Source organism: Lytechinus pictus, unplaced genomic scaffold (assembly GCF_037042905.1).
Source record: "Lytechinus pictus isolate F3 Inbred unplaced genomic scaffold, Lp3.0 scaffold_20, whole genome shotgun sequence".
In the NCBI taxonomy this organism is placed as follows: domain Eukaryota; kingdom Metazoa; phylum Echinodermata; class Echinoidea; order Temnopleuroida; family Toxopneustidae; genus Lytechinus; species Lytechinus pictus.
In genome coordinates this window covers 4738159-4760888 of record NW_026974141.1, presented here as the reverse complement: position 1 = coordinate 4760888, position 22730 = coordinate 4738159, and the positions used below count along the sequence as shown (strand labels likewise).

Here is a 22730-nt window from a genome sequence, read left to right as displayed (position 1 = left end):
GTTTGACCTTGCTTTAAATGGTTAAGATCATACCTGACTAATCTTCATTTATTATTCTACATGCAAAATGTATTTCAGATCATATGCCTGTAAAATACGGAGCTCCACAGGAAAGCATGTTTGCCCAAACCCCCTTCATGTGTTATATCAATGACATGAATGATATGTGCATTTGTGTAAATGATAGAAAATTGTGTCTCTATACTGATGAAAGTCTGTTACTTATTTCTGATGTTCCTGGACTAATCCTCGCCTAATAAAGTGATTAATACACAGGAATTTGTGAATCATTAAGGTCGTAATTTAACTAGTGATAATTTCTGCTGAAGTTTGGCTGACAGTATTGTCAAAGAGCCAATGCCCATCTCACATGTCTATGACGGTTAATGCTATCGTGTGTACATCTACAATCTTCGTTCAATCTTTTTGTTCAAGATGGAGGCGTTACCTTTCTTATTATCTTTTTTTTGGGGGGGGGTAAAGAACCCATAAATTTCCTTTGAAGACGCAAAGTTTGTATATAAAAACACACAAATATATGCATATCAATTACAAAAACAAACATTGTATTTAGGGGGTCAAAGGACAGACTGGATAGGGACTTACCTGACAGAACCGAGGTCTGATATACGCAGGTCAATTGAAGTAAGGCGATATGAGGAACGAAAGAAATGAGGAAAATTTTATTTCAACTTGTATGCTTTTCAAACTGCATTTCCTTAACCCTGTACTATCCTTAATCCCGGACTATCCTTAACCCCATACTATCTTTTTTTCGATTCACACTGTATTTCTTAACCCCATACTATCTGCTCAGCTGTGGTTAATGCCTTAACCCCAGACTATCCCTCAGCTCATGAATATTGATGATTTTACCATACAGAGCGTGATTAACGTGCAATTCAACTTCTGTGATTGGCTAATGCTTAGCCCCACTTTCCTTAGCCCTGTTTCGTTTTCACACTGCATCTCTTAGCACCGCAATTGTGGTGCTAGCACCACAATAAGCCGGCTAACCCTGCTTTTTTGCAGGGCCAGATAGTACCGTACTATTTACCGTGCTAGCCCACTTTGCTAAAACGTAGTGTGAAAACGAAGTGGGCTAAGCTTAACCCCGGGAAATTGGTGGGGCTAAGACCCCCCCCCCCCCCCTTAGCCCCACCAATTTGCCGGGGTTAAGGAAAAAAGTGCAGTGTGAAAAGCATATTGGTGTATTAAAGTACAATTTTGTCTCCCTCTATCACCCTATCTCACTTCACTGTCATTTATTTGCTTTGTGTTTCTTCATAATTATCTCCACTTTTCATTCGTGCTTCATCATACTCCATCACCCTCGTTATCTCATCTCGTTCTTTAATTTTTCCCCATAAAAATGTGTTACATCAAATTCAAAAGCTGTTGGAACTATAATAAAGAAAATAGTCGAATCCAAAATAACTGTGTACTAACGAAAGAAGTGATTTATTACTATTAGGTTTGTAATGCTATTAACTTGTATATCCATTACTGTTTTCTTGTTATACAAATGCTTCAATGTTGTGTAGAATTTGGGTTGGGTCACCCATCACTTTGACTTCACACTTAAAATTTTTAAAAACGATTTTTTTTTTTCATCAATTGATTCAGTTTGAATATATTGTACCTTCATCATGGATACTATCTCTGATACGTTGCCGGAATCTTCCCGTAGTTCCATTCCGTCAGGGTCTTGCAATGGTTGTCAACGATAATCATCATTATTTGCAATTAATCAAAAGGCATGCGTATCATCTACGAAATGTTGCATTTTCTACATTCACACACATACAAATTGCCTAAAATGATTAGGAAGAAGATGATTAGAAACACCGCTATTGAAAGAAGCATCAGATTTTCAGATTACAAAAAAAATCAAGTCATCAACTAACCTGTTATTTGCATGTCCTCACTTGGTATGCTTGGCAGATCTAACGACTCCATCACTGACAGCAGCGCATCCTTCGCTGCAAGACCAGATGGCTGTGCCTGCTTCCATTTCACCAGCAATTGGTACATAGCCTGCTGCCTGTCTCCTAATTGCATGTATTCTATGGCATCCAACTTGGGGATTCGAAAGCCAAGTGCGATCCCCAAATCATAGAAATGGTTCACTGACATCTTCTCAGCAATGCTGTGCAGCTCGACATCCTGGATGTCAGTTCCTGAAATGCCTCTAACCACGCTGGTAAGAAATGGTAAATATATCTAAAATAAATACATTGTCAGCCCCCCCCCCCCCCCCGCCCACAGCTGGTCTTTTGCATATTGATTCTTACACTATGGTAAACGCCAAACTGGGTAATAATAATTGTGAAGCACGTTGAGCAGTCGTAGATTGATAAAGCGCTATATAATCATAAAATTAATTTATTATCATTTTTTTGTATTACTATTATTATAGAAAAAGTTTAATGAGTTAGCCATGCTGTAGGAACACCCTTTCGTCAAACTTGGAAAGCATATTCAGGGCATTGCTTACAGAAGATTCTATTGATCTAGTAGTTTTAACTTTAAAAAATATTGTACAACGCCTACTTAGCTTGTTGTACGCGAGCAAATGGGAGGCTGAATGTCAAACATTCGTACCGTTGCACAAAAGACGTACCATCCAAAATGTACCGTCCAAAATGTACCGTTGCACGGCTTAGGAGGTGACGTCACAATACGATTCAATTCATTGCGCTCAGTAAAAATGCAGGTGCAATACGCGTATAGCCTGCTGGCTAAATGCGCAATGCTGCCCGAGGTGTTCGCTTGTTACCGTGTTTACACTTAATCGGCATTTGAATCGGCTCGCGGTTCTGAACCGCGAGCCGATTCAGCATCGGCTTTTTCATAGCGTGTAAACGCGAGTAACTTGAATCGGCTCGCGGTTCAGAACCGGCAATTTGCACCACCAAAGTAGTAGGTTCTGAACCGCGAGCCGATGCAGAATCGGCTTTTTTACTACGTGTAAACAAAAAGCCGATTCTGCACCGGCAATTTGTGCGCATTCATTTACTTTACCATTGTGACGTAATTGTAAGCGCACTGATCCAGCGTTGTCTTTATTATGACGTATATTGTAGGTATGCGTATCATTTCAGGTTTTTGCATCGGCTCGCGGTTCTGAACCGCGAGCTGTAACAACGTGTAAACGCAATCCAAATGCCGATTCTGCATCGGCATTTGGTTCAGAACCAAATGCCGATTAAGTGTAAACACGGTATATGGGATTTTGCTTTTCACTTTCCATATTTTTGCTCCCTTTTCATAGATTACTGCAGGAAAAACTCTTTTTTTTTAAACATATTTTCGCTAACTTCCGAGGCGTTGTACAACACAAATAGCGAATATTCTTATTCGTGCAATGGTGCGAAATTTCGCATTCGGTGAAAGAAAGAAACACTCTATTCAACTCGGCTAACGCCTCGTTGAATAGAGCATCTTTCTTTCACCTCATGCGAAATCTCGCACCATCGCACTCATGCCTATTCGCTATTTGTATACTGTTGTAGGTGCATCTTTTCAAATTAGTATCATACTAAAGATATTACAAAATTAAAAGTGAACGCTTACCGTACAGAAGAAGCGATTTCTACAGAAGTGTCTTGTTCTTCATCATCTGGGTTGCAAATATGGTAAGAAATGTAAAGAAATCGGTCGATATAAACTATGGTATGTATAGTGAATCACTGACTCAGTGATTTCTAACGTTTGGTATGACTCTTAAATCATTGTTTGGGGGAGGGGGTTAGCATGCTTAGAGGGCCCCAAGGGTTCTCATGCATTGATAAACCAAGACGGTAAGAATGAAATAATATGGCTAAATCTTATAGGGCTAGTGGTACAAAAAATAAATAAATGTCAAGACGTAGTCATATCAACATGTAAAAAAATCCCGTCTTATATAAAGGTAGTTAAATCCCCCTTTTCAATCGAATATCACCTGTATCAAGTTCACGAAGTGTTTCATTAAATTCAATGCATATTACGCAATCTCCATAAGAATATGAATATTATTCCTAGGGAAATTACCTGCTGAACTATTGAAGACAAAGGCGAAGTATATTGCAACGTCAAGCTTTCCCGTCTGTGCAATTGTGATAGTAACTGGAAAGTCAACGTCCTCTTCATGCACAGTCACTGGTAGTAGAATACGGTTTCTCATATTGCTATGAACATCTTTTAGAGGAAGAACCTAAGATCATAATACAAAAAAGCAAAGTAAATATATTCCACATGATACGATTTTTTAGAGCTAGACTTGTTTATTGTTTTATAGTTATGGGCTTTAACCATGTTTACTTCGAGTGATTTCTCGCTAATAAAAGGGTTTAGTACAAACATGACAAAGAGGAGTGTGTACTGTATTCACCAAAACTCCAATCGTACCAGATGCTAAACTTGCATCCAATTCAACGCGTTGAATAACTTTGAACATAATCCACAATACATTATCGAAATATTATTCCGTTTAGTAAAAAAAAGAAGAAAAGGGCTATACTTTTCAATTCTGGATACGTGAAAAGGGCATATATTTCACCCTATCAAGCAAATAGAATAGTTGGTGCATTATTTATGATAGAAAAAAACAACACCTGCTTTGGGTACACTGGACGTTTTTGAAATGGAAGGAGGGTACTTGTTCAGGCTCCAATTGAAAGTACGAAGATGTCCTCGTCCTTTGACTTTAATTACTCTTACTATTTGTTTGGCGTCACCTGTGCCTGGCAGGTGAAAAGCAAACTGAAATCACTGACCCGCAGGGCTCTCCTCCCGATATAACCAATTGGGAGAGTGCAGGTGGACCAGTACCCCGGGGTTTCCCCCTTTAGTGAACTGGGTTCTTAACGAGTAAAGGTGGTGACTCTCCTCTACAAGGGGCCTCCATTTAACGTCCTATCCGAGGGACGGAGCGTTTTCCAATGTAACACAGCCTGCATCTATGGAACAGAGGAGACAAGTTTACACACAACGCAATGGCTGCAGTCACCCGCCCGGGGTGGACTCGTACCCTAGATCTTTGGTTCGACGGGCAGACACTTTACCGACTGACCCAACTTCGCTCTCTGATGGCATCTTGACTGCATAATGTCTAACATTAAAATTATTGCGGGTCAAATATTGGCAGGATGTCATACTTTGTGATGAATGTAAGACAATTTACAAGACTGATCTCCTGTAGAAACGTTTACATCACAAAGTCTGGACAGGAATTTACCTCCTTTACATCACGATGGGGACGATGGCCCTCACGGTGGCAAACGACATCAAGGTCTCCAGACTTGGTTGCTACGTTGATAGGGACAGATGGATGGGCCTTGTGATATGATTGCTTCCTTTCCTCCTCTTCTGCATCCTAGAATAAAGTAACGACGATAATAATAAAAATAAAATATAAACAGGTGCAGTAAATTTTCCACCAGGATATTGTTCCTTATTCTGTTATTGTGGTACCTCGACCCTCAATATGGTATTTCCGCCCACAAGATTCTGCCCTGGGCCCATATTGTTTAGAAACACTGTACTAGCTATCATTCGAGTACATATATCTTACAAATTTTGTGGGAATCGGTTCATGGGGGAGGGGGTTGGAGATGAACCCTCATAGACCCATTGCATTCAACGCAAGTTGTTTTTGTGTGGTTCTTAACAGATGAACAGTAAATCTGGGTTCCTTTAACGACACGAAATTGTTAAGTGTGATCTAGAATGATGCGTAACTGCAATACCATGTGTGCTATCATAGACCTACTAGCAATGCTCAACATCAGTGATTCGTATCTCATGAATAGTAAGATATGTAACGTAGTGTGCATGCATGTAACTGATCATGAGACATCAATGTGACCCTACTAATTGTATAAATTTTTATTACGTTTTTCTGGTAAAGGTTGAAGTGGTGCAAATGTCCTATGACACATGAAACCTAAAGGCAGCAATTTTCACCTCCAAAGATTGATAAAGATCTGATAAAGGTGATCGAAGCCTCGACTTACCGCATCCATTCCTGGAAGATTCGCATGAAGATGGAGATGAAAATCGATCTTCTTGCCTTTATCTATCTTGTCCGGGATGTATGGCGTACAAATAAGCTTCTGTCGGACCAGCTGTTGTTCAAGGGGAATAAGAACCCACCACTCGGCACAGTAGTCAATGTAAAGCTCAAGATGTCTACCGTACACTCTACAGTATGGTGGTTTGTCTGGTGAGGTGGATGATCTCCTCCTTGACGTAATTGGTAGATCTGATCATTAAAAAGAATCGGTTAAGAATGATTTTTACAATCTTACCAGTTATGTTTGACTTCTTATCGAGATATCCATAAACATTAAGTGAGACAGGATGTTTCAAGTACATTCAATTCACCATCAGATAAAGTATTTTATGCATGCTTCTTAACCAAAAAAGCATTATTTATCGAGAAGAATAGAAAAATTTCATGGGAATACATACTGCATTGTATATTACATGTATTAGGGATCTGTTGACATAATGGCATCAGACAAATTAAACTTTCATCAAGGAACAACCTTCTGCATCATCTTCCTGGCTCTTATTTGGGAGCCCATGTTGACATGCGATTCGAACAGATACCCCTGTTCTTGTCAACTGTGATGCAGAATATGCTGATCAAGTCTGGTGTAGAAACTTATTCCAAAAGCCCGATGTTTCCCTAAATGACGCTACGAGGAGAGTTATTGGACGTCTTAGACCGATCCCAGTAAGCATCCTATTCCTCTCGGGCATACTTGCCCCTCCCCCTTCCGCAGTGAACATTACACATTCAGGCTAATTAAGAAGGCTCAACAAAATGTCAAGAATCCCACGAGGGTGAAAACTTCGGTAGCCGGTGTGTTGTTGTGTTGCAACACAACGAAACCCCGGCTACTAACGCATCCTCGTCGACCGTTCAGCCGTCACAGAGACTCCTCACTCCAACTTCAAGGAAAATTGGAAGCATGTTTGGTAAAAGATGGCTAAACCTGTTCAACTATAAGTCTATAACCATCGCCCCTGGTACAAAGTTTCATTCAGGTGTCGAACTCCCTTGTCGCAGAGGCTTCAGTCGTTTCAAGCTGAAGACTTAAGCCATCAGCAGCCTGTCAGACAATGAGTATGGAAGAACACCGAACAAACTGTACACCACATTACTTTGAGTGACTCGAATTTAGGCAGGTTAGGACTAATAGGACCGCATCCCTCACAACGGGGTCTGGTACACCAAAGCGACGCGACAGTTGCATGGATTTGATAAAGCCGTTCTGCAGCGTCGTTTTTGGCAATTGATTACTCTTAAACGGATTCTTGGCACATCTTATGATACTCTCCCCAATACTCTCCGCTTCTTTTTGCGTTGGCCTACTACCTTGGTATATGAGATAGATTTTTAAAACATTATTTTGATCAGAAAAACTTACCGTTCACTGAATCCCATTCATAGCTGACGATATCTGGTCGTACTTGATCTGGGTTGGTGACGGAGAAACAATGTGGAATTCTGATCATCACGGGTTTATTGAAGATCATATCTCCAGGATCACACTTAATACCACGGCATGCCAATGATTCATCTTCCTGAACATCTAGACATGAAGGGTGTTCTAAAAGGGTTACGGTGATCCGACATGAGTGATCCGGACGAATGGCATCTGACGGAATGATCACTGATACGCCATGATCGCCTAATGCTGTTTCCAAAGTGTCATCAGCTCCGAACTCAATGGACTTTACTGACGGTGCAGGTCCAATTTCTGATGTAAAATATAAGCAAGATAATGAATAGACAAGAAAGGTTTGACTGATTATACACATTGTAACAATCTTGAGAAGAGCCAGGGTGGCTTCATGGTGTTTGATGTGTGGGTGTGTGTGGGGGAGGGTTGGTGTTGTGGGTGTGTGAGAGGGTGTGTGTGTGGGTGTGTGTGTGTGTGTGTGTGTGATGGTAATCGATATTAGTATGCGGCCTGTACAAGCAAGCCATCTGATTTCAATGTAGTTATTTCTTTTCTTCCTTGTTTCCCCCTCCTTTTTTTCGTCAGAAGCTGACGAGGGACAATAGCGTATCATATACGTCGAGACAGCTGTGTATCTTCGTTATTAATCCTTCCTATGTTTATATTCTAGAACCATGATAAGGAAAAGGTCAAATTTAAAATCATTCGGCTGATTATATCTGTTCCTAAAACGATTTTCCATGTTTTGACCAGGATATTTGCATTAAAAATGGCGGTCAAATGCGCACTTTTCAAGCATCAATGTCTACAGTATACGCTTTAAATACTAGTTGCGAGACACGGGGCCCCACTGTTTTGAATGCATATCACTATTCATGTATCATACAATTCATTCCATGAATATCCATAAAGTTTTAATTCACGTGCAATATTGATAATACTGAAATTATTTCGGTCTTATATTCCGTTTTTTCACATCCCTTTTTACTCTAAATATCTTCAACGTCTGGGCCCCTGTTTTGATTGAAGGGGGCTATCCGGTCCATATGTGGAGAATGAATAGAATAGAATAAATAACATGAGTTTTTTTTCATCAAAATACATGTTGTTTTGCATTTTCTCCTGCTTTAAAAAAAAATGCAATATACAAATTCCATTTGAATTTTTATCTTTGTGCACTCTCGTATTATTATCATGAGTGAGCAATCCGGACTTCCATGCATTATCGAAAAAAAAATTTAATCGAATAAAATGAAAAGGTGATTTTTGATACAACAATTAATGTTAGCGTCTTCTCGGTGGAGGGGGTGGGGCACACTTGTTATAGACCTCTTACCTCGGTATGATTTGATGTCCTCCAATGAAGTCAATCTGAAAGTAATAACGAAAAATGGTTGGATTGTCTGTAGTGCTGTACACACCCTCACACACACATACCCACACCCACCCTCACACGCACCAACACACACACATATATATATGAATATATATATAAATTTATGTATATATATATATATAAATATATATATATATATATATATATACAAATTAAATTGAAATGTATCAAGTTCAGGGAAAGTGCTCGATGTTTCAACTGAAGCAGAGCGTTGTAGAAATTTTCCTCACCTCTGGTCTACCAATGGTTTCGCGCCTCGATCACGGGCGGCTCATCAGGACACTGAAGCTAGTTGGATTTGGTGGGGGCCCTCGGTTGGGGCAATGGGTGTATTTCACGGTCCGGCGGTTCTTTGTTCCTTTTTTTGTGACGGCATGTACTGATTAGTTCGGACCTTCGGTTGAGTGACTTTTTCTTGTGAGTTGCGATAATGAGTTTTTAGTCTAAGCATAGGTTGCAGATTCCACTTCCCCGCATTGCCAAGTTGGATTTTTCATTATTGCCCATTTTAAATTGTATCGTTCCCCTTTCTTTTGTAGATCCCATGTGTATTTAGATAGTTCTGTTTCGTTTTGATATTTCTCGTTTCGGAAAGATTTTGTGTGGTTTCTGAATCTTTTTTTTAAAGTTCCCCCTGCTAGGCCAAAATACACTTTGGTGTATCTCTTTGGCCGTGTGTGACAGATGCTTTGTATATTATCGACTTGGCCAGGCAATTTCTCCGTAGAGGGCAGTCTTCCTTCACTCGGCAGTTGCATGTTTTTCCGGAGAGTTCTCTTTTTCTTTTGATTTTCTGATGACTTTTTCGTTGTGTGATTTGATGATCGCATTTACGTTTTTCATGCAGCTGTAGCTAATTTTTACAGTATTTTTGTTAAAAATCTTGTGCAGTTTGTGTCCCTTGGGGAAATGTTTTTCGACAAGGTTGATGAATTTCCCTCCGATGTTGGTTTTGACATTACTGCTGTAGGGTGGGTTGAACCACGTGACGTTTCTTTGGCGTTTTTTCCTGGTTTTGTTGGGCTTTTGGTTTCTGGCGAATTCGATGTCACCACGGTAACCGCTGTTGTTCAGGGCTTCCTTGTACATCGGTGCTGCGATCTTAAATTTTTCTTCATTTGAAGATAGGGATGAGATTCAGAAAATCGAAAGAAAAAGAGAACTCTCCGGAAAAACATGCAACTGCCGAGTGAAGGAAGACTGCCCTCTACGGAGAAATTGCCTGGCCAAGTCGATAATATACAAAGCATCTGTCACACACGGCCAAAGAGATACAATCACCAAAGTGTATTTTGGCCTAGCAGGGGGAACTTTTAAAGAAAGATTCAGAAACCACACAAAATCTTTCCGAAACGAGAAATATCAAAACGAAACAGAACTATCTAAATACATATGGGATCTACAAAAGAAAGGGGAACGATATAATTTAAAATGGGCAATAATGAAAAATCCAACTTGGCAATGCGGGGAAGTGGAATCTGCAACCTATGCTTAGACTAAAAACTCATTATCGCAAATCACAAGAAAAAGTCACTCAACCGAAGGTCCGAACTAATCAGTACATGCCGTCACAAAAGAAGGAACAAAGAACCGCCGGACCGTGAAATGCATCCATTGCCCCAACATTTTGAGATATATGTATTATACAGCATACATAACCCAATATGTCTACATACTTTCAGAAATGTTTGTAATAAAAATCTGCGTAAACTTAATTGATTTTAATAGCTATTGGATAATCCTAATTAAACATTACCGATGTAAAACATATTCTTTTAAGATATACCTATATTTAGTAAATTAATCCAAATATATGCAGGTTACATGTAACGCCATTAAGTCTTTTACATCTTCAGATACCTGAAGAAGGCCGAACTTAATGACCGAAAGCTTGTACTAATAAAAGTTGAAGAAATCCAGGCTACGTCTCCAGCTTCAATGCTTTTTGAGCATCTTCGCCAATATATTACTCACTGAAGCACCCACGCAATGTTTAGGTCCTTGCTCATCACAATTATATATTTATATATATATATATATTACGATTCTACCGAGGCGAACTATAATGAAAATATCAGCGTATGAAAGAGAAAGGTACAAACAATTTTTTTTCTTCAAATTTTCAAAATTATTCAAGTGCTGAAGCAAAAAATCCGCTACACGATTACAAGATTGGAATATTACGTGATACATAAATTTAAATCTCAATATCGAGCCTCCACCAAAGCTGTTCATGGACTTCTATGGCTCAGTAAGAAATTTCAGTAATACTCGCAAAAGGCTTTCACACACCTTACGACTGGTCAACTATCCGGATTTGTAATAGAGCACATTTGCTAATTTTCTGAAGATATGGAGGTTCAAATTAACTGTAAGAATACTGATATAACAATTTTGGGATGTTTGCAAGCCTTTATTTAAGAGTACAGGTCAAATCGTACCAAATCATACAATTGCTATAACATCATTACGACGAGATATTCAGTTCGCTTAAATTCTAATAAGGATGGTATCGTAGTCACATATTTGAACGGAAGTATTCGTACGATGACTTAAAACTTTAAAAAGCGATATGTTCCATGTCTCAATATTCTATCAAATGTTAATATGTTTTATTCCAAACCGGTTCCCCGACCAATCGTAAGGTGTGCGGTGGCTTTAAGAATCACCTCGATAAAATCATCTGTCTGACCACCTCATCCTTGGCATACTGGATCGGTAAGTTGCCATCTGCATCCTCCACATCTATCCTAGCTCCGTTCTCCAGGAGATGAAACACGAGGGCCATCTCAGGAGATAGTTTCCCATCGTAAAACTCGTCCGAAATCTGAAAAACACAAGTTTATGTGGCTAATAATGTATGCCAACTAAGAGGACAGTAGCCCCTTTTCAATACAGCATGCCCATGGGCGGGTCTATGATTTTCAAGGGGGGGGGGGGGGGTTCAGACAAGCAAAAAGGAAAAGAAAAGATCAACAATGTTCACTCCAGGATGAAGACAATTTATGACATGGAAAATCTCACAAGCAAAACAGGAGGTCTTCACTTATATTTGTCATGGCTCTGAAAAAAGGGGATTCCAGATGTGCCCCCGGATCCGCCACTAAACATGCCCGAGGAAGAATGCACTTTAATTTTTGCTGATCTTTTAACTATGTTCGCGATCTAAAAACACCAATATTTCCTATGTTGGTGGTTCGGAATATAGACGTTATGCAATGACGTCTTAGTACCGCTATCTTGCTTGGCGTACGTTGGTGATCTGCAGCTGGCGCATCTCTGACAACTCCGTTTTCGGATGTGCCTATATCCTCTCAGGGAGGGCGCTATAAGATTATGACGTCACACGTCTAAGGTCTGTAACATTATATGTTGTGTCTCACCCTTTTTAGTGCGGCTCTTCCTTCCACAGTTACCCCAGTCTTGTAACAGAGTTTGATGGCGTTGTGAAGACACGTCTGACCGTCAGTAGACTGGGCATTGAGATCAGCTCCACTTGAAACTATCTTCTCAATGGAGGGTGAGTGACCGTGTTCTATGGCATGTTGTATGTCCAGTACTTCAACCTGGCTCACCTACAACGGAAGAAGAAAGGTAACAGGTGAAATGCCATTACATTCCGATACATCATAAACCAAAGGATTTTGCTCATGTAATTGTTCAATGCAAGAATCATTTAAGCAATATTCATTCATTGTTGTAGTAGATATCATGGATATATAGCGTCGATGGGTCAGATGGCACGTGAGTCATGCAATCCAAATTTGTGTGGAAGATTTGCATAATTAACTTGGGTGTAACATCTGTTGAGGATGAATGGAAAATTTCAAATTGTGTTTGAAAAGAGGTTCAAAATGGTTAGTCGCGTGCATTTGAGTGTCCGAAAGTCCACACACACAGTTTCAACACAGGGAACAGTCGTTTTCACGAACATGATATTGCCAAAATCCGGGTATATCTTTATAATTATTAATAATATCGCACCAGATTGATAGGATTAAGGAAATTTTATTCTTTTCCATCAATTTGATGTAAATATTATTACAATTGATTCACTATTTACGTCTCGCCGTTCATTTGATATTGTCCATGTTCACAACTCTTGCTATGGCAAACGGTCCGAAACCACCCATATTTCGAGACACTGGCTCATTTGTTTTCCCACTGAAATATCCTTAAGGATAAATTAGGTCGAGATTGATCGTCATCTCAATGCTAAACAGATTACCTACATGCTGATGTAATACTATGTGACTGGTATGATGGTTACATCTCATTTTTCTCCAGAACTTTGAGATCGAGCAGGCAGAGCATGGCATATTTTGTTGTACAACCTCACGTGACTTACGTATGATAGTTTCTATTCCTAGACCCTTTTCATATGAAACAATTAATAATAATAATAATAATAATAATAATAAAGGTATATTTTCCCAGGGTAGCCACTTCAGTTCCGAAAACTGTTGTCCCAGCGGGCTCTGCTATTATTACCCGGCTAAGCTAGGCTACAGTCCAAACAAAATTAATTAACTCATTCAATGTTGAAAGTAACAATTTTCTTGTACTATAAAGCTTTGCCTACTGATATTTATAATATAGCTACAGTTTGAGAAACCAAATATTTAGTATTATCGATTCCGGCATCGATTTTGATTTGCAATAGGGTCTTACGTACTTATAGTATAAATTAGCAGTCTAGCATCGTCTGCTGCGGAAACTAAATGAGCGAAAATGACCAAAACTAACCATTATAGTGAAATAAACTTGTTAGGGCCAGGGTCTCTGGTGAATGAAGGTTATCATAAATGAACATCTATGTTGAACTGAGTGAGAGAGATAGAAAGAGAGGTAATGTAGATAGAGGGGTTAGGCAGATAGAAAGGAGACAAAGTGGTTTCAGTTTACCTCTGAATTGCGACCATTGGTGAGAAGATCAGTGATGTCTTTGTACCCAAGTAACTGAGACAGCTGTAGAGGTGTCTGTCCGTGAATGTCTTCGGCGTCAGGACGTGCCCCTCCCTCTAACAGAACTTTAACCTGACCAAATTGCCTATTCTGAACAGCAAAATGTAATGCTGTACAGCCACCATTATCTTCTTTATTCGCGATAGCTCCTTCAGAAAGTAGGTATTCCGCAACAACAGTATGGCCTTTTTCTGTGGCAAAGTGTAAGGCAGTTCTGCCTTCATTGTTTGCTTTATTCACGTCTGCACTGCACAAAACATGCTCGGTGACGCCAGCATGACTTTCTTGATACGAAGGCAGGTCGTGAGGTTTTATGTTTTCATATACAGCAACCTCTTGATTAGCATATTTAATAAGACATTTCGTGACAGCTAGATGACCTCTCCAAGCAGCATAGTGTAATGCAGTATTCCCATTCTCAGCTTCTTCATTTACTTTAGCGCCTTGGTTAAGAAGATACACGATGACATCAAGATGGCCACTGAAAGCAGCGAAGTGTAAAGCTCTATTGCCATCGATGTCTCCCGTATTTACGTCAGCTCCTTGCCAAATCAGACAATGAACGACATCTAAATGACCTTGAAGAGAAGCATCGTGTAATGCAGTCGAACCTTTATTGTCTTTTTTGTTGACTTGAGCTCCTTCACTTATGACATGTTCGGTGACATCTAGATGACTACTCTCAGCAGCAGCGTGTAAGGCACTCCAGCCATTATTGTCTCCATTTACTTGAGCTTCGTGACTTGTGAGAGTTTTGGTGACATCAAGATGACCATTCTTAGCGGCAGTATTTTGCAATGCAGTATGGCCGTCATTATTTCCCTTATTCACATCAGTTCCTTTGGTGATCAGATATTCAACGATATCATGAAAACCATTCATCTTAGCAGACTGCAATGCAGTGTGATTGTCGTTATCTCTGTGATTTACATCGGCTCCTTGGCCTATCAGGTATTTGATGACAGCTCGATTGCCATTCTTAGCAGCAATGTGTAATGCATTCTCACCAGCATTGTTTTTCTTATGCACATCAGCTCCATTGACGATCAGACATTCTGTAACATAAGACCAGCCACATCCAGCAGCAATGTGTAATGCCGTCCAACCCTCATTGTCGCTAATATTGACGTCAGCTCTATATCGTATCAGAGTTTTCATATAACCAAGAAAACCATTCTCAGCAGTAAAGTGTATTACAGTGCGACCGTTATTATCTCCCTTATTCACATCGGCTCCTTGCTCTATCATGTATTTGATGACATCGAAATGACTATTCTTACTAGCAACGTGTAATGCAGTCTCGCCAGCATTGTTTCCCTTATGGACATCCGCTCCTTGGGCGATCAGATATTCTGCAAAATGAAGATAACCACCATCAGCAGCGCTGTGCAATACCGTCCAACCTCTACTGTCTGTGTTATTGACTTCAGCTCCTTGACTAATTAGATATTTGGTTATGTCGAGGTTACCCATCTCAACAGCAAAATGCAATGCTGTCGAACCATTGCTTTTACGCGTATTCACATCAGCCCCAAGACTGATTAGGTGCTCTGTAAGACCAATATCACCTCGTCGACAAGCATGGTGCAATGGTGTGTTACCAGAACCATCATACTCATCTACTCTAACTCCTTGACTTATCAGATACTCAATGACACCAAACTGACCCCTTTCCAACGCAATGTGAAATGCTGTTAAACCTCCATTAGTTTTTACATTCATCTCAGCTCCTTGACTAATCAGATATTTGCTGACGTCAACGTGACCCCCATAAACAGCACTGAGTAAAGCAGTCATGCCGCTCTCACTCCTTTTATTCACATCAGCTCTATGAAGAATAAGATGCTTTGCAACCTCAAGATGACCCGCCCCAGCAGCAAGGTGCAATGCGGCCCAACTTTGTTTATCACCATTATTCACATTAGCTCCTTGAGATATCAGATATTTTACCACTTTTAGATGGCCAAACTTAACCGCCCAATGTAAAGATGTTCTTCCTCTATTATCTTCTTTCTCCACTTCCGTTCCTTGACTAACCAGATACTTGGTGACATCGATATGACCATTTTTTGCAGCAATGTGCAATGCAGTCGAACCTTCATCATTCTCCTGGTTCACCTGAATTCCTTGACCAATTAGGTATTCCACTATATCCGTTGAGCCGTATTTTGCTGCAATGTGTAGGAGTGAGTTTTTTGCAACATTGACCTCATGGTAGGCCTTTCCCCCCTGGTTGATTAAGTATCGCGCAACATCTAGGTGACCCTTAATTACAGCAATGTGACATGCAGATTTTCCATCTTTATTTTTTTGGTCAATGCTCGCTCCACGACTGATTATAACTTGTGTTGCTTGTAGACGTCCGAGCGATGCAGCAAGATGTAAGGGTGTTTGTCCATTCGTGGTCACCTTTTCCAAGTCAGCGCCGCGTTTAATGAGGTATTCAATGATGTTAACCTGGTTGCTCTGCACAGCGACATGTAAACTTGTGTATCCGTCTTGATCTGTTTGGTTTATTCCAGCACCTTGTTTGATCAACTGTTTTACTCGTTTTAAATTACCACCAGATACCTCATCATGTAGCTTTTGATGCATCCCTTCCATATTGAAGAAAAAAGCGATCACATAATACCACTAACATTCACTTTCTTGCGCTTTCAGAACATTGCTTCGACAGATTTTGATTCACTATGAATCTTTGAAAGCATATCGATTTTATATGACGACATGCCTTACTCTTATCCTTTTCAAATAATCACAAAAATATTTATTTTCAATGAGGGTTCAAAGTCTGCATCAAAAGATTGAGAAATCTGCCTATTTTAGGGAACATTCCGATTTGCGTCACTACAGTGCGTCCCAAAAAAAACTATACACTTTTGAAATGGCTGCCAAATAAAAAATATATCACTTTGGGGGGAAAGACTTATATATATGGAAAGCCAATAAAGTCATCTTTCAAATGACACCAAAATGTTGGAAAACTATTCATGCTTGAGTGAGCACTACCCGCTTAAACAAAGGGTATGAAAATTAGGGTGGGCAGGAATTAGCCTTTCGGTTTCTTTCAGTTTTTGAGAGGCGAGTCCCTTGGAACTTGCAAACTTGAGGGTGTTCTGATGAATTGATGGTCATTCATTATCAATTTAAATTGTTAGAGCAAATTTCATGAATTATCAAATTGAAATTCCGTGCATGAGTGAGCATGAATTGCAATCTTTAGTGAAGCATTTTAACTTTACAATGTGGGTCTCAGCAGTGTGTTCATTGGAGTCAGGAGAATAGGGGTAAGAAATTACTTCAGTGGGTGAAGTAAGCTGATGGGAAAAGGGTCAACAGAACGTTTAGCCTCCCTCCTACAGGTCCGTCCCTCCCCCCTCCTGTTGAGATTGAGACTGATTGCTATTACATGTACGCATTAAGTGCAAAGCGGACTGTCAATTTGATAATAAATTCTGAAAATTAGATCATCAACTTTTATCTATCAATCATTCAATCAACAATATGTTAGTAAATAAACTCAATCAATGTCATCAATCAAATATTCACCTTTTTCAATAAATTATCAATCAAGCATTCAGCTTTTTCAATAAATGATTTCATAAATTATCATAATTAGTCAAGTTCTTAATAAATCATTCAATGGAAAATAAAGACCCATCAACCATCAGTCACTTGGCATTTTAAGTTTTAAATACCAACCAAGAGAAAGAAAGGGGTGGAGGGCGGGGGTGAGTACATGACATGTAATTTGTAAGAGAACACAAAGAAGAATGCCCCTTTAACCCAGTCTTACCCTATCTCATCCCCTTGCATGTAACAGGTACCATCACATTACGCTGACTCTCACAAGCACACTTGCTAAGATCCACATAATAAACGAAAAATGCTACACTAAAATTACAATTCCTGTTTACTCATGCATTACATTTCAATTTAGCAACTCGTGAAATTTGCTTAAGAAACCAAAACTGATCTCCATTTATCAGTAATTTAGCATAACACTCTTAACTTTGCAAGTTCCAAAGGACTCACCTCTAAAAAAAAATGGAATTAAGGCTAATTCCTGCTCACCCTAGCAAAGGCTAGTCTCTCAGGAGAGGTGAAAGGGGTAGAGAGAGAGAGAGGGGGGGTTAAGTGTTCTGTTGACCCATATCCCGTCAACCTACTTCCCCCACCTAAGTCCTATCCCTATTCTGACTTCCATGAACACATTGCTGAGATCCACTTAAAAAGTGAAAAATTGTATTTCATGTTCACTCATACATTAAATTTCAATTTAATAATTCTTAAAATTTGCTCTAAAAACCTAAATTGATAATGCTTGATCATTGATTTATCAAAACATCCTCAACTTTGCAAGTTCCAAGGGACTCGCATCTCAAAAACTTAAAGAAATTGGAAGGCTAATTCCTGCCCACCCTAATTTTCATACCCTTTGTTTTAGTGGGCAGTGCTCGCTCAAGCATGAATAGTTTTCCAACTTTTTGGTGTCATTTGAAAGTTGACTTTATTGGCTTCCATGTATGTAAGTGTTTTCCCCCAAAGTGATATATTTTTTAATTGGCAGCCATTTCAAAAGTGTATAGTTTTTTTTGGGACGCACTGTAGGTCATTATAGCCTGTTTTTGTGCTCCTGTAATGCAAAGTCAAATGATTGAAGCGACGAGGTGCGGAGGTGGTGGCTCTATGAAGCTCAACTATGCACATGCATGCAAGCGCAAAGGGCCTGTCCACTATCACGGCAGAACACGTCGTTTGGGGAGAAATCGACGTCGTCGTGACCATGCCGCCGCCATTACATGGCATTGTGGCTTCAGTGCATCGACTTCAACTGAAAATGATAGTGGTCTCGCAATCTGGTCACCGAGGCTCGATTCCACTTGGTGTGGTATTGCCCTTTGGTATGGTACATGTATTTATACTCATTACTGGGTCACTCAGAAAGGACCCTAAGCCGTGTGTTGGGCCGTTGGTCCTCTTGCTACTAGCTTACAAGCCCCGGGGGCCACTTACATTGACGAGTGGATACCATGCGCGACCCCAAAAAACACGTAAAAAGGATGTTTTTTTCAAGACAGTGCACGTTACATACGTAACGTAATAAGTGTGTCAAAAACTCTAAAATAATGAAAAAGGGGGTCTATTCCGGATATCTATTTCATTAGGAAAGCTACGTGTTTAGGGTCGGATTTGCGAGGGTATAACAAAAGACTAAATGTTTTATAAAGGATTAACTTTTTGCCCCAAAGGTCAACACTACGTGTTCAGAGTCCGATTTGCACGAGGTTTGGGAGGTGGGGCCGTACGAAACCCAATGAGGTAGGGTCCATGATGTATGTAAAGGTAAAATCGACGTCTGTGATATATACAAATTAAAATATCGCTGTACTTGTTTAGGGGTTCAATTCAGGGAATACTTGCCAAGGGTATCGTTTTGTTTCCAATACTTGTTAAAGGTAGGGTTTCACGCGCCAATACTTGTTAAGGGGTGCATTTTCAGAATATGGAAAATATTGTTTAGCATGTTTAGGGTGCTTTTCAAGATCCCATGGTATAAAAATTAAAATATCGCTGTACTTGTTTAGGGGTTCAATTCAGGGAATACTTGCCAAGGGTATCGTTTGTTTCCAATACTTGTTAAAGGTAGGGTTTCACACGCCAATACTTGTTAAGGGGTGCATTTTCAGAATATGGAAAATACTTGTTTAGCATGTCTAGGGTGCTTTTCAAGATCCCATGGTCGCGCATGGTATCCGCTCGTCAATGGAAGTACCCCCCCCCCCCTCCGTTCATTCTTTCTTAGCAATCAGGTAAACAGATAGTCGTAAACTCCATAATAGTTTGGCACTTCAATTTTCAACTTAAATTAGTTTACTCATAATAAAACCCATAAAATACACAACATATTGAGTCACTAATCCAGCTAAAACAGAACCAAAGTACAGACTGGACTTAATTGGTACTAAAAATGTTTAATACCACGGTCACATTTGCTCTAAGGCGGCCGTACGGCGAGTCGCAAATAGCCATTTTATTAAATTTTATTCAAACCACCTATATGTAGCTGATACAAAAAAAAAATGTTAAAACGGCTGTTTTCGACTCGCAGTATGGCCGCCGTAGAGCAAATGTGACCGAGTTATTAGATTTAAAACATGTTACGAAACCGCTTGATATCCAAAGAAATTTGATTTCAGATGAGATTTTAAAAGATGACAACCTCAGTTTTAGGTAACTGAAAATCATTAATTTTCTTGTGGGTCGTATTGCATTCATGAATTTCATTATTTCATGCATCAAACACATTATAAAGTAAATGGTGAAATTTTGCAACATAAAATGTAAAGAAAGCTTCATGCCTAGCAATGACAGGAACTCGGAATGACATTACCTCTTCTTGCTGCAGTCACATTTCCCCTAGGGCGGCCTTACGGCGAGTCGAAAACAGCCGTTTCATTTATTTTTATTCAAACCACCTATATGCAGCCGGTACAAAAATTTTAAAACGGCTGTTTTCGACTCGCCGCACGGCCGCCGTAGGGGAAATGTGACTGCGCCATAAAAGAACCCTTTTGTAACACTTTTTTATAAGCCTACAGTATGTGAATATAACAGCTGCTGCCATCAAGGTAATAGGATGATACTGGTAAGAAGACACAACGTATGTATATATGTCTTGGTGTGTAAAGGTGTACGCTACACATGCTATTGCTCAAGTCATAAGGGTGTTGGTTGTCTGATGAGCACTAGTATATTTGGAAAACAGAAAACATGGAAAATGTGGCACTTTTCTTTGAAGAATCTCATGTATTTAACATGTTCATCCTACACTACCATCGGTGAATGATAATTTTCATATTGTAAATAATACAGCGATGTATATACTTGAAAAAAAAACATTGTTTAGCTGCAAGTTCAGTAAAAGAAGCAATGATACAATCCTTCTAGACTTCTATCAAATGAAGAATTTTTGGAAAGAAACAATATATAGTTTTTATTTCATGTCTTTGTTGTGTAAAGGGATTAATGTCTTGTAACTATTGTTTCATTCGAAAAGAACAATTATGAAGAACCATTTGCGCCTTACTTATTTCGCACTCAATGGCGCATTACCCAAGCTTGGTATTTTTAAGGCGCCGCGGCGCCTTAAAAATAAAGACACAACGGCGCGCCGTTGTGTCTTCCTGGAGGCAACGAACTTTGGTGAAGCAAGTGGAAATTTCAGCGCATTACGTGTCGGGCACCAGCAACGGTGAGCTGTATCAATAAAAAACTGAACATTTCGCATGATTTTGTTAAATGAACTACAACACAATATTAGGGTGAGATTGTGGAATCAATGATACACTTCAGTGGCTCTTATCAAAGGCATGCACAACTAACATTTTGTATCCAGGCTTCAAGTTTTGCCCTTTTGCATTTTCGTCTTCTTGAGTTGTCATTTTTCCTTAAGGACACTTCCAATTGTTTCTTAGCCACATCGCAGGCTAATGAAAGCATTTCTCTAATCCTTGAACCATGGAGCTATAGCTCTTTGCTTGAACCAAGGTTTGCCCTATCATCCATAAGCTGTAAACCTCTTCATGACAACTTTAAATAGGGGCCCTTACCTCGTGTGCACAGACCAGGGTCCAGGGATCATAAAACTTGTCATGATAACAAATTTACAATAATAGTTTAAAGCTACTGAAATCCTTCAATCTGATTGACTTGCTATAGAAATTGTGCATTTGTATTTATAACATGTCTTTATGAAACGGGACCCAGTTTAAATGGACTGTAGTCTATTGAATCATTATATTTAAACCCTTGTTGCAAACTGTAAAAAATTACTTCATTTTATTCCTGACTTTTTACTATAAATCAGCACCCATCTGCGAGGAATCCAGTACATATCGTTGAGCTGCTTTGCATTACGCATGTTACGTTTGTATTTGTGACCAATGCATTGGGCCTCGAGCCCTCGATCATATTTTCAGAGACTTTCCATTAATGTGTTTGGTTCAATAATCATGAACGCCCCCATCACCGTTCACTTTCGCGCAACCTACGCTCACTGGTCGATAGCCGAACATCTTGTAAAGGTGAACCGCTAGCTTTGATTTTCGTGGTCCCAAATTGTGGATTAATTGCAAGCACATGGAGAACCATGGAGACGTATATATTTTTGTAGAGTAGTTTTAATTGATTGTGTGCAACACCAGTTTTATTATTATAATTATTATTATCCTTATTACTATCATTATCATTATTTTCACTATTATTATTAGTGTTATTACTATTATCATTATTATTATCATCATCAACATCATCATTATCGTTATAATTATTATTGTTACTATCATTGTAAATATTATTATTATTATCCACTTATGTTAAACTTGAGAATAAATTACTGAATGCAGAAATTAAATGTGATAAAAGATAAAAGCAAAAGTATGAGAGAAACATATTCCACAAAAAGCAAAATTTCTCAATGAAATGTAATTACTGCGTTCTATATAATTTTTACCCAATTTCAATCATGATTTGAAGGTATATATATATATATATATACCCCCCACACTTTTTTTTCCAAAACCGTGTACAAAAACGTTATTGTTTTTTTTTTTTTGCATGGTCAGCCCCCGCCCCCAGTTTCAGAACCATTCCAAATTTATTTCATGGAAATCAAATTGAATGCAATATGGGGCAGTTCCTCGCATATGACGTCACAAATTGAAATCTTTTAATCATAACTCTAACTTTCTTTGCTTAATATTCGTCAAACTGTCATGACGTTTGTACTCACAATGTTCCGCTTTGATGTAAATCAACATGCTATCATGATGAAATGATCTATGTGTATTATTATAATATGCATTCATTTACAATTATTCTATCTAAACCTCTTAAGTTTTCACTGAGGT

General features: G+C 39.2%; 2 protein-coding genes across 2 annotated transcripts; both read right to left on the bottom strand.

Annotated features, from left to right (window-relative positions):
* Nucleotides 1-1612: 1612 nt before the first annotated feature.
* Nucleotides 1613-9942, bottom strand: LOC135157935 (uncharacterized). Its single transcript, XM_064115140.1, has 8 exons — nt 9743-9942; nt 8794-8828; nt 7422-7754; nt 6000-6247; nt 5222-5359; nt 4036-4198; nt 3577-3622; nt 1613-2200 (listed from the first exon to the last, which is right to left on the bottom strand). Exons 1-8 carry the CDS (start codon nt 9940-9942, stop codon nt 1903-1905), a joined length of 1461 nt encoding a protein of 486 aa, XP_063971210.1. The 3' UTR covers nt 1613-1902.
* Nucleotides 9943-11518: 1576 nt separating this feature from the next.
* LOC135157934 (serine/threonine-protein phosphatase 6 regulatory ankyrin repeat subunit B-like) lies at nt 11519-16552 on the bottom strand. The gene is made up of 3 exons (XM_064115139.1): nt 13759-16552; nt 12237-12428; nt 11519-11680 (listed from the first exon to the last, which is right to left on the bottom strand). The coding sequence occupies exons 1-3, from the start codon at nt 16420-16422 to the stop codon at nt 11519-11521; spliced, it is 3018 nt and encodes a 1005-aa protein (XP_063971209.1). The 5' UTR covers nt 16423-16552.
* Nucleotides 16553-22730: the final 6178 nt, after the last annotated feature.

Excerpts from the sequence above, each read along its gene's own strand:
- LOC135157935 (XM_064115140.1), bottom strand. The coding sequence starts at position 9,942 with ATGTACAAGGAAGCCCTGAACAACAGCGGTTACCGTGGTGACATCGAA. Across the intron at positions 6,248-7,421 it reads TGAATGGGATTCAGTGAACG|ATCTACCAATTACGTCAAGG; the intron begins GTAAGTTTTTCT and ends TTTAATGATCAG. Across the intron at positions 4,199-5,221 it reads CCCATCGTGATGTAAAGGAG|GTTCTTCCTCTAAAAGATGT; the intron begins GTAAATTCCTGT and ends TTATGATCTTAG.
- LOC135157934 (XM_064115139.1), bottom strand. The coding sequence starts at position 16,422 with ATGGAAGGGATGCATCAAAAGCTACATGATGAGGTATCTGGTGGTAAT. Across the intron at positions 12,429-13,758 it reads CCAATGGTCGCAATTCAGAG|GTGAGCCAGGTTGAAGTACT; the intron begins GTAAACTGAAAC and ends CTTCCGTTGTAG. Across the intron at positions 11,681-12,236 it reads GAAGAGCCGCACTAAAAAGG|ATTTCGGACGAGTTTTACGA; the intron begins GTGAGACACAAC and ends TGTGTTTTTCAG.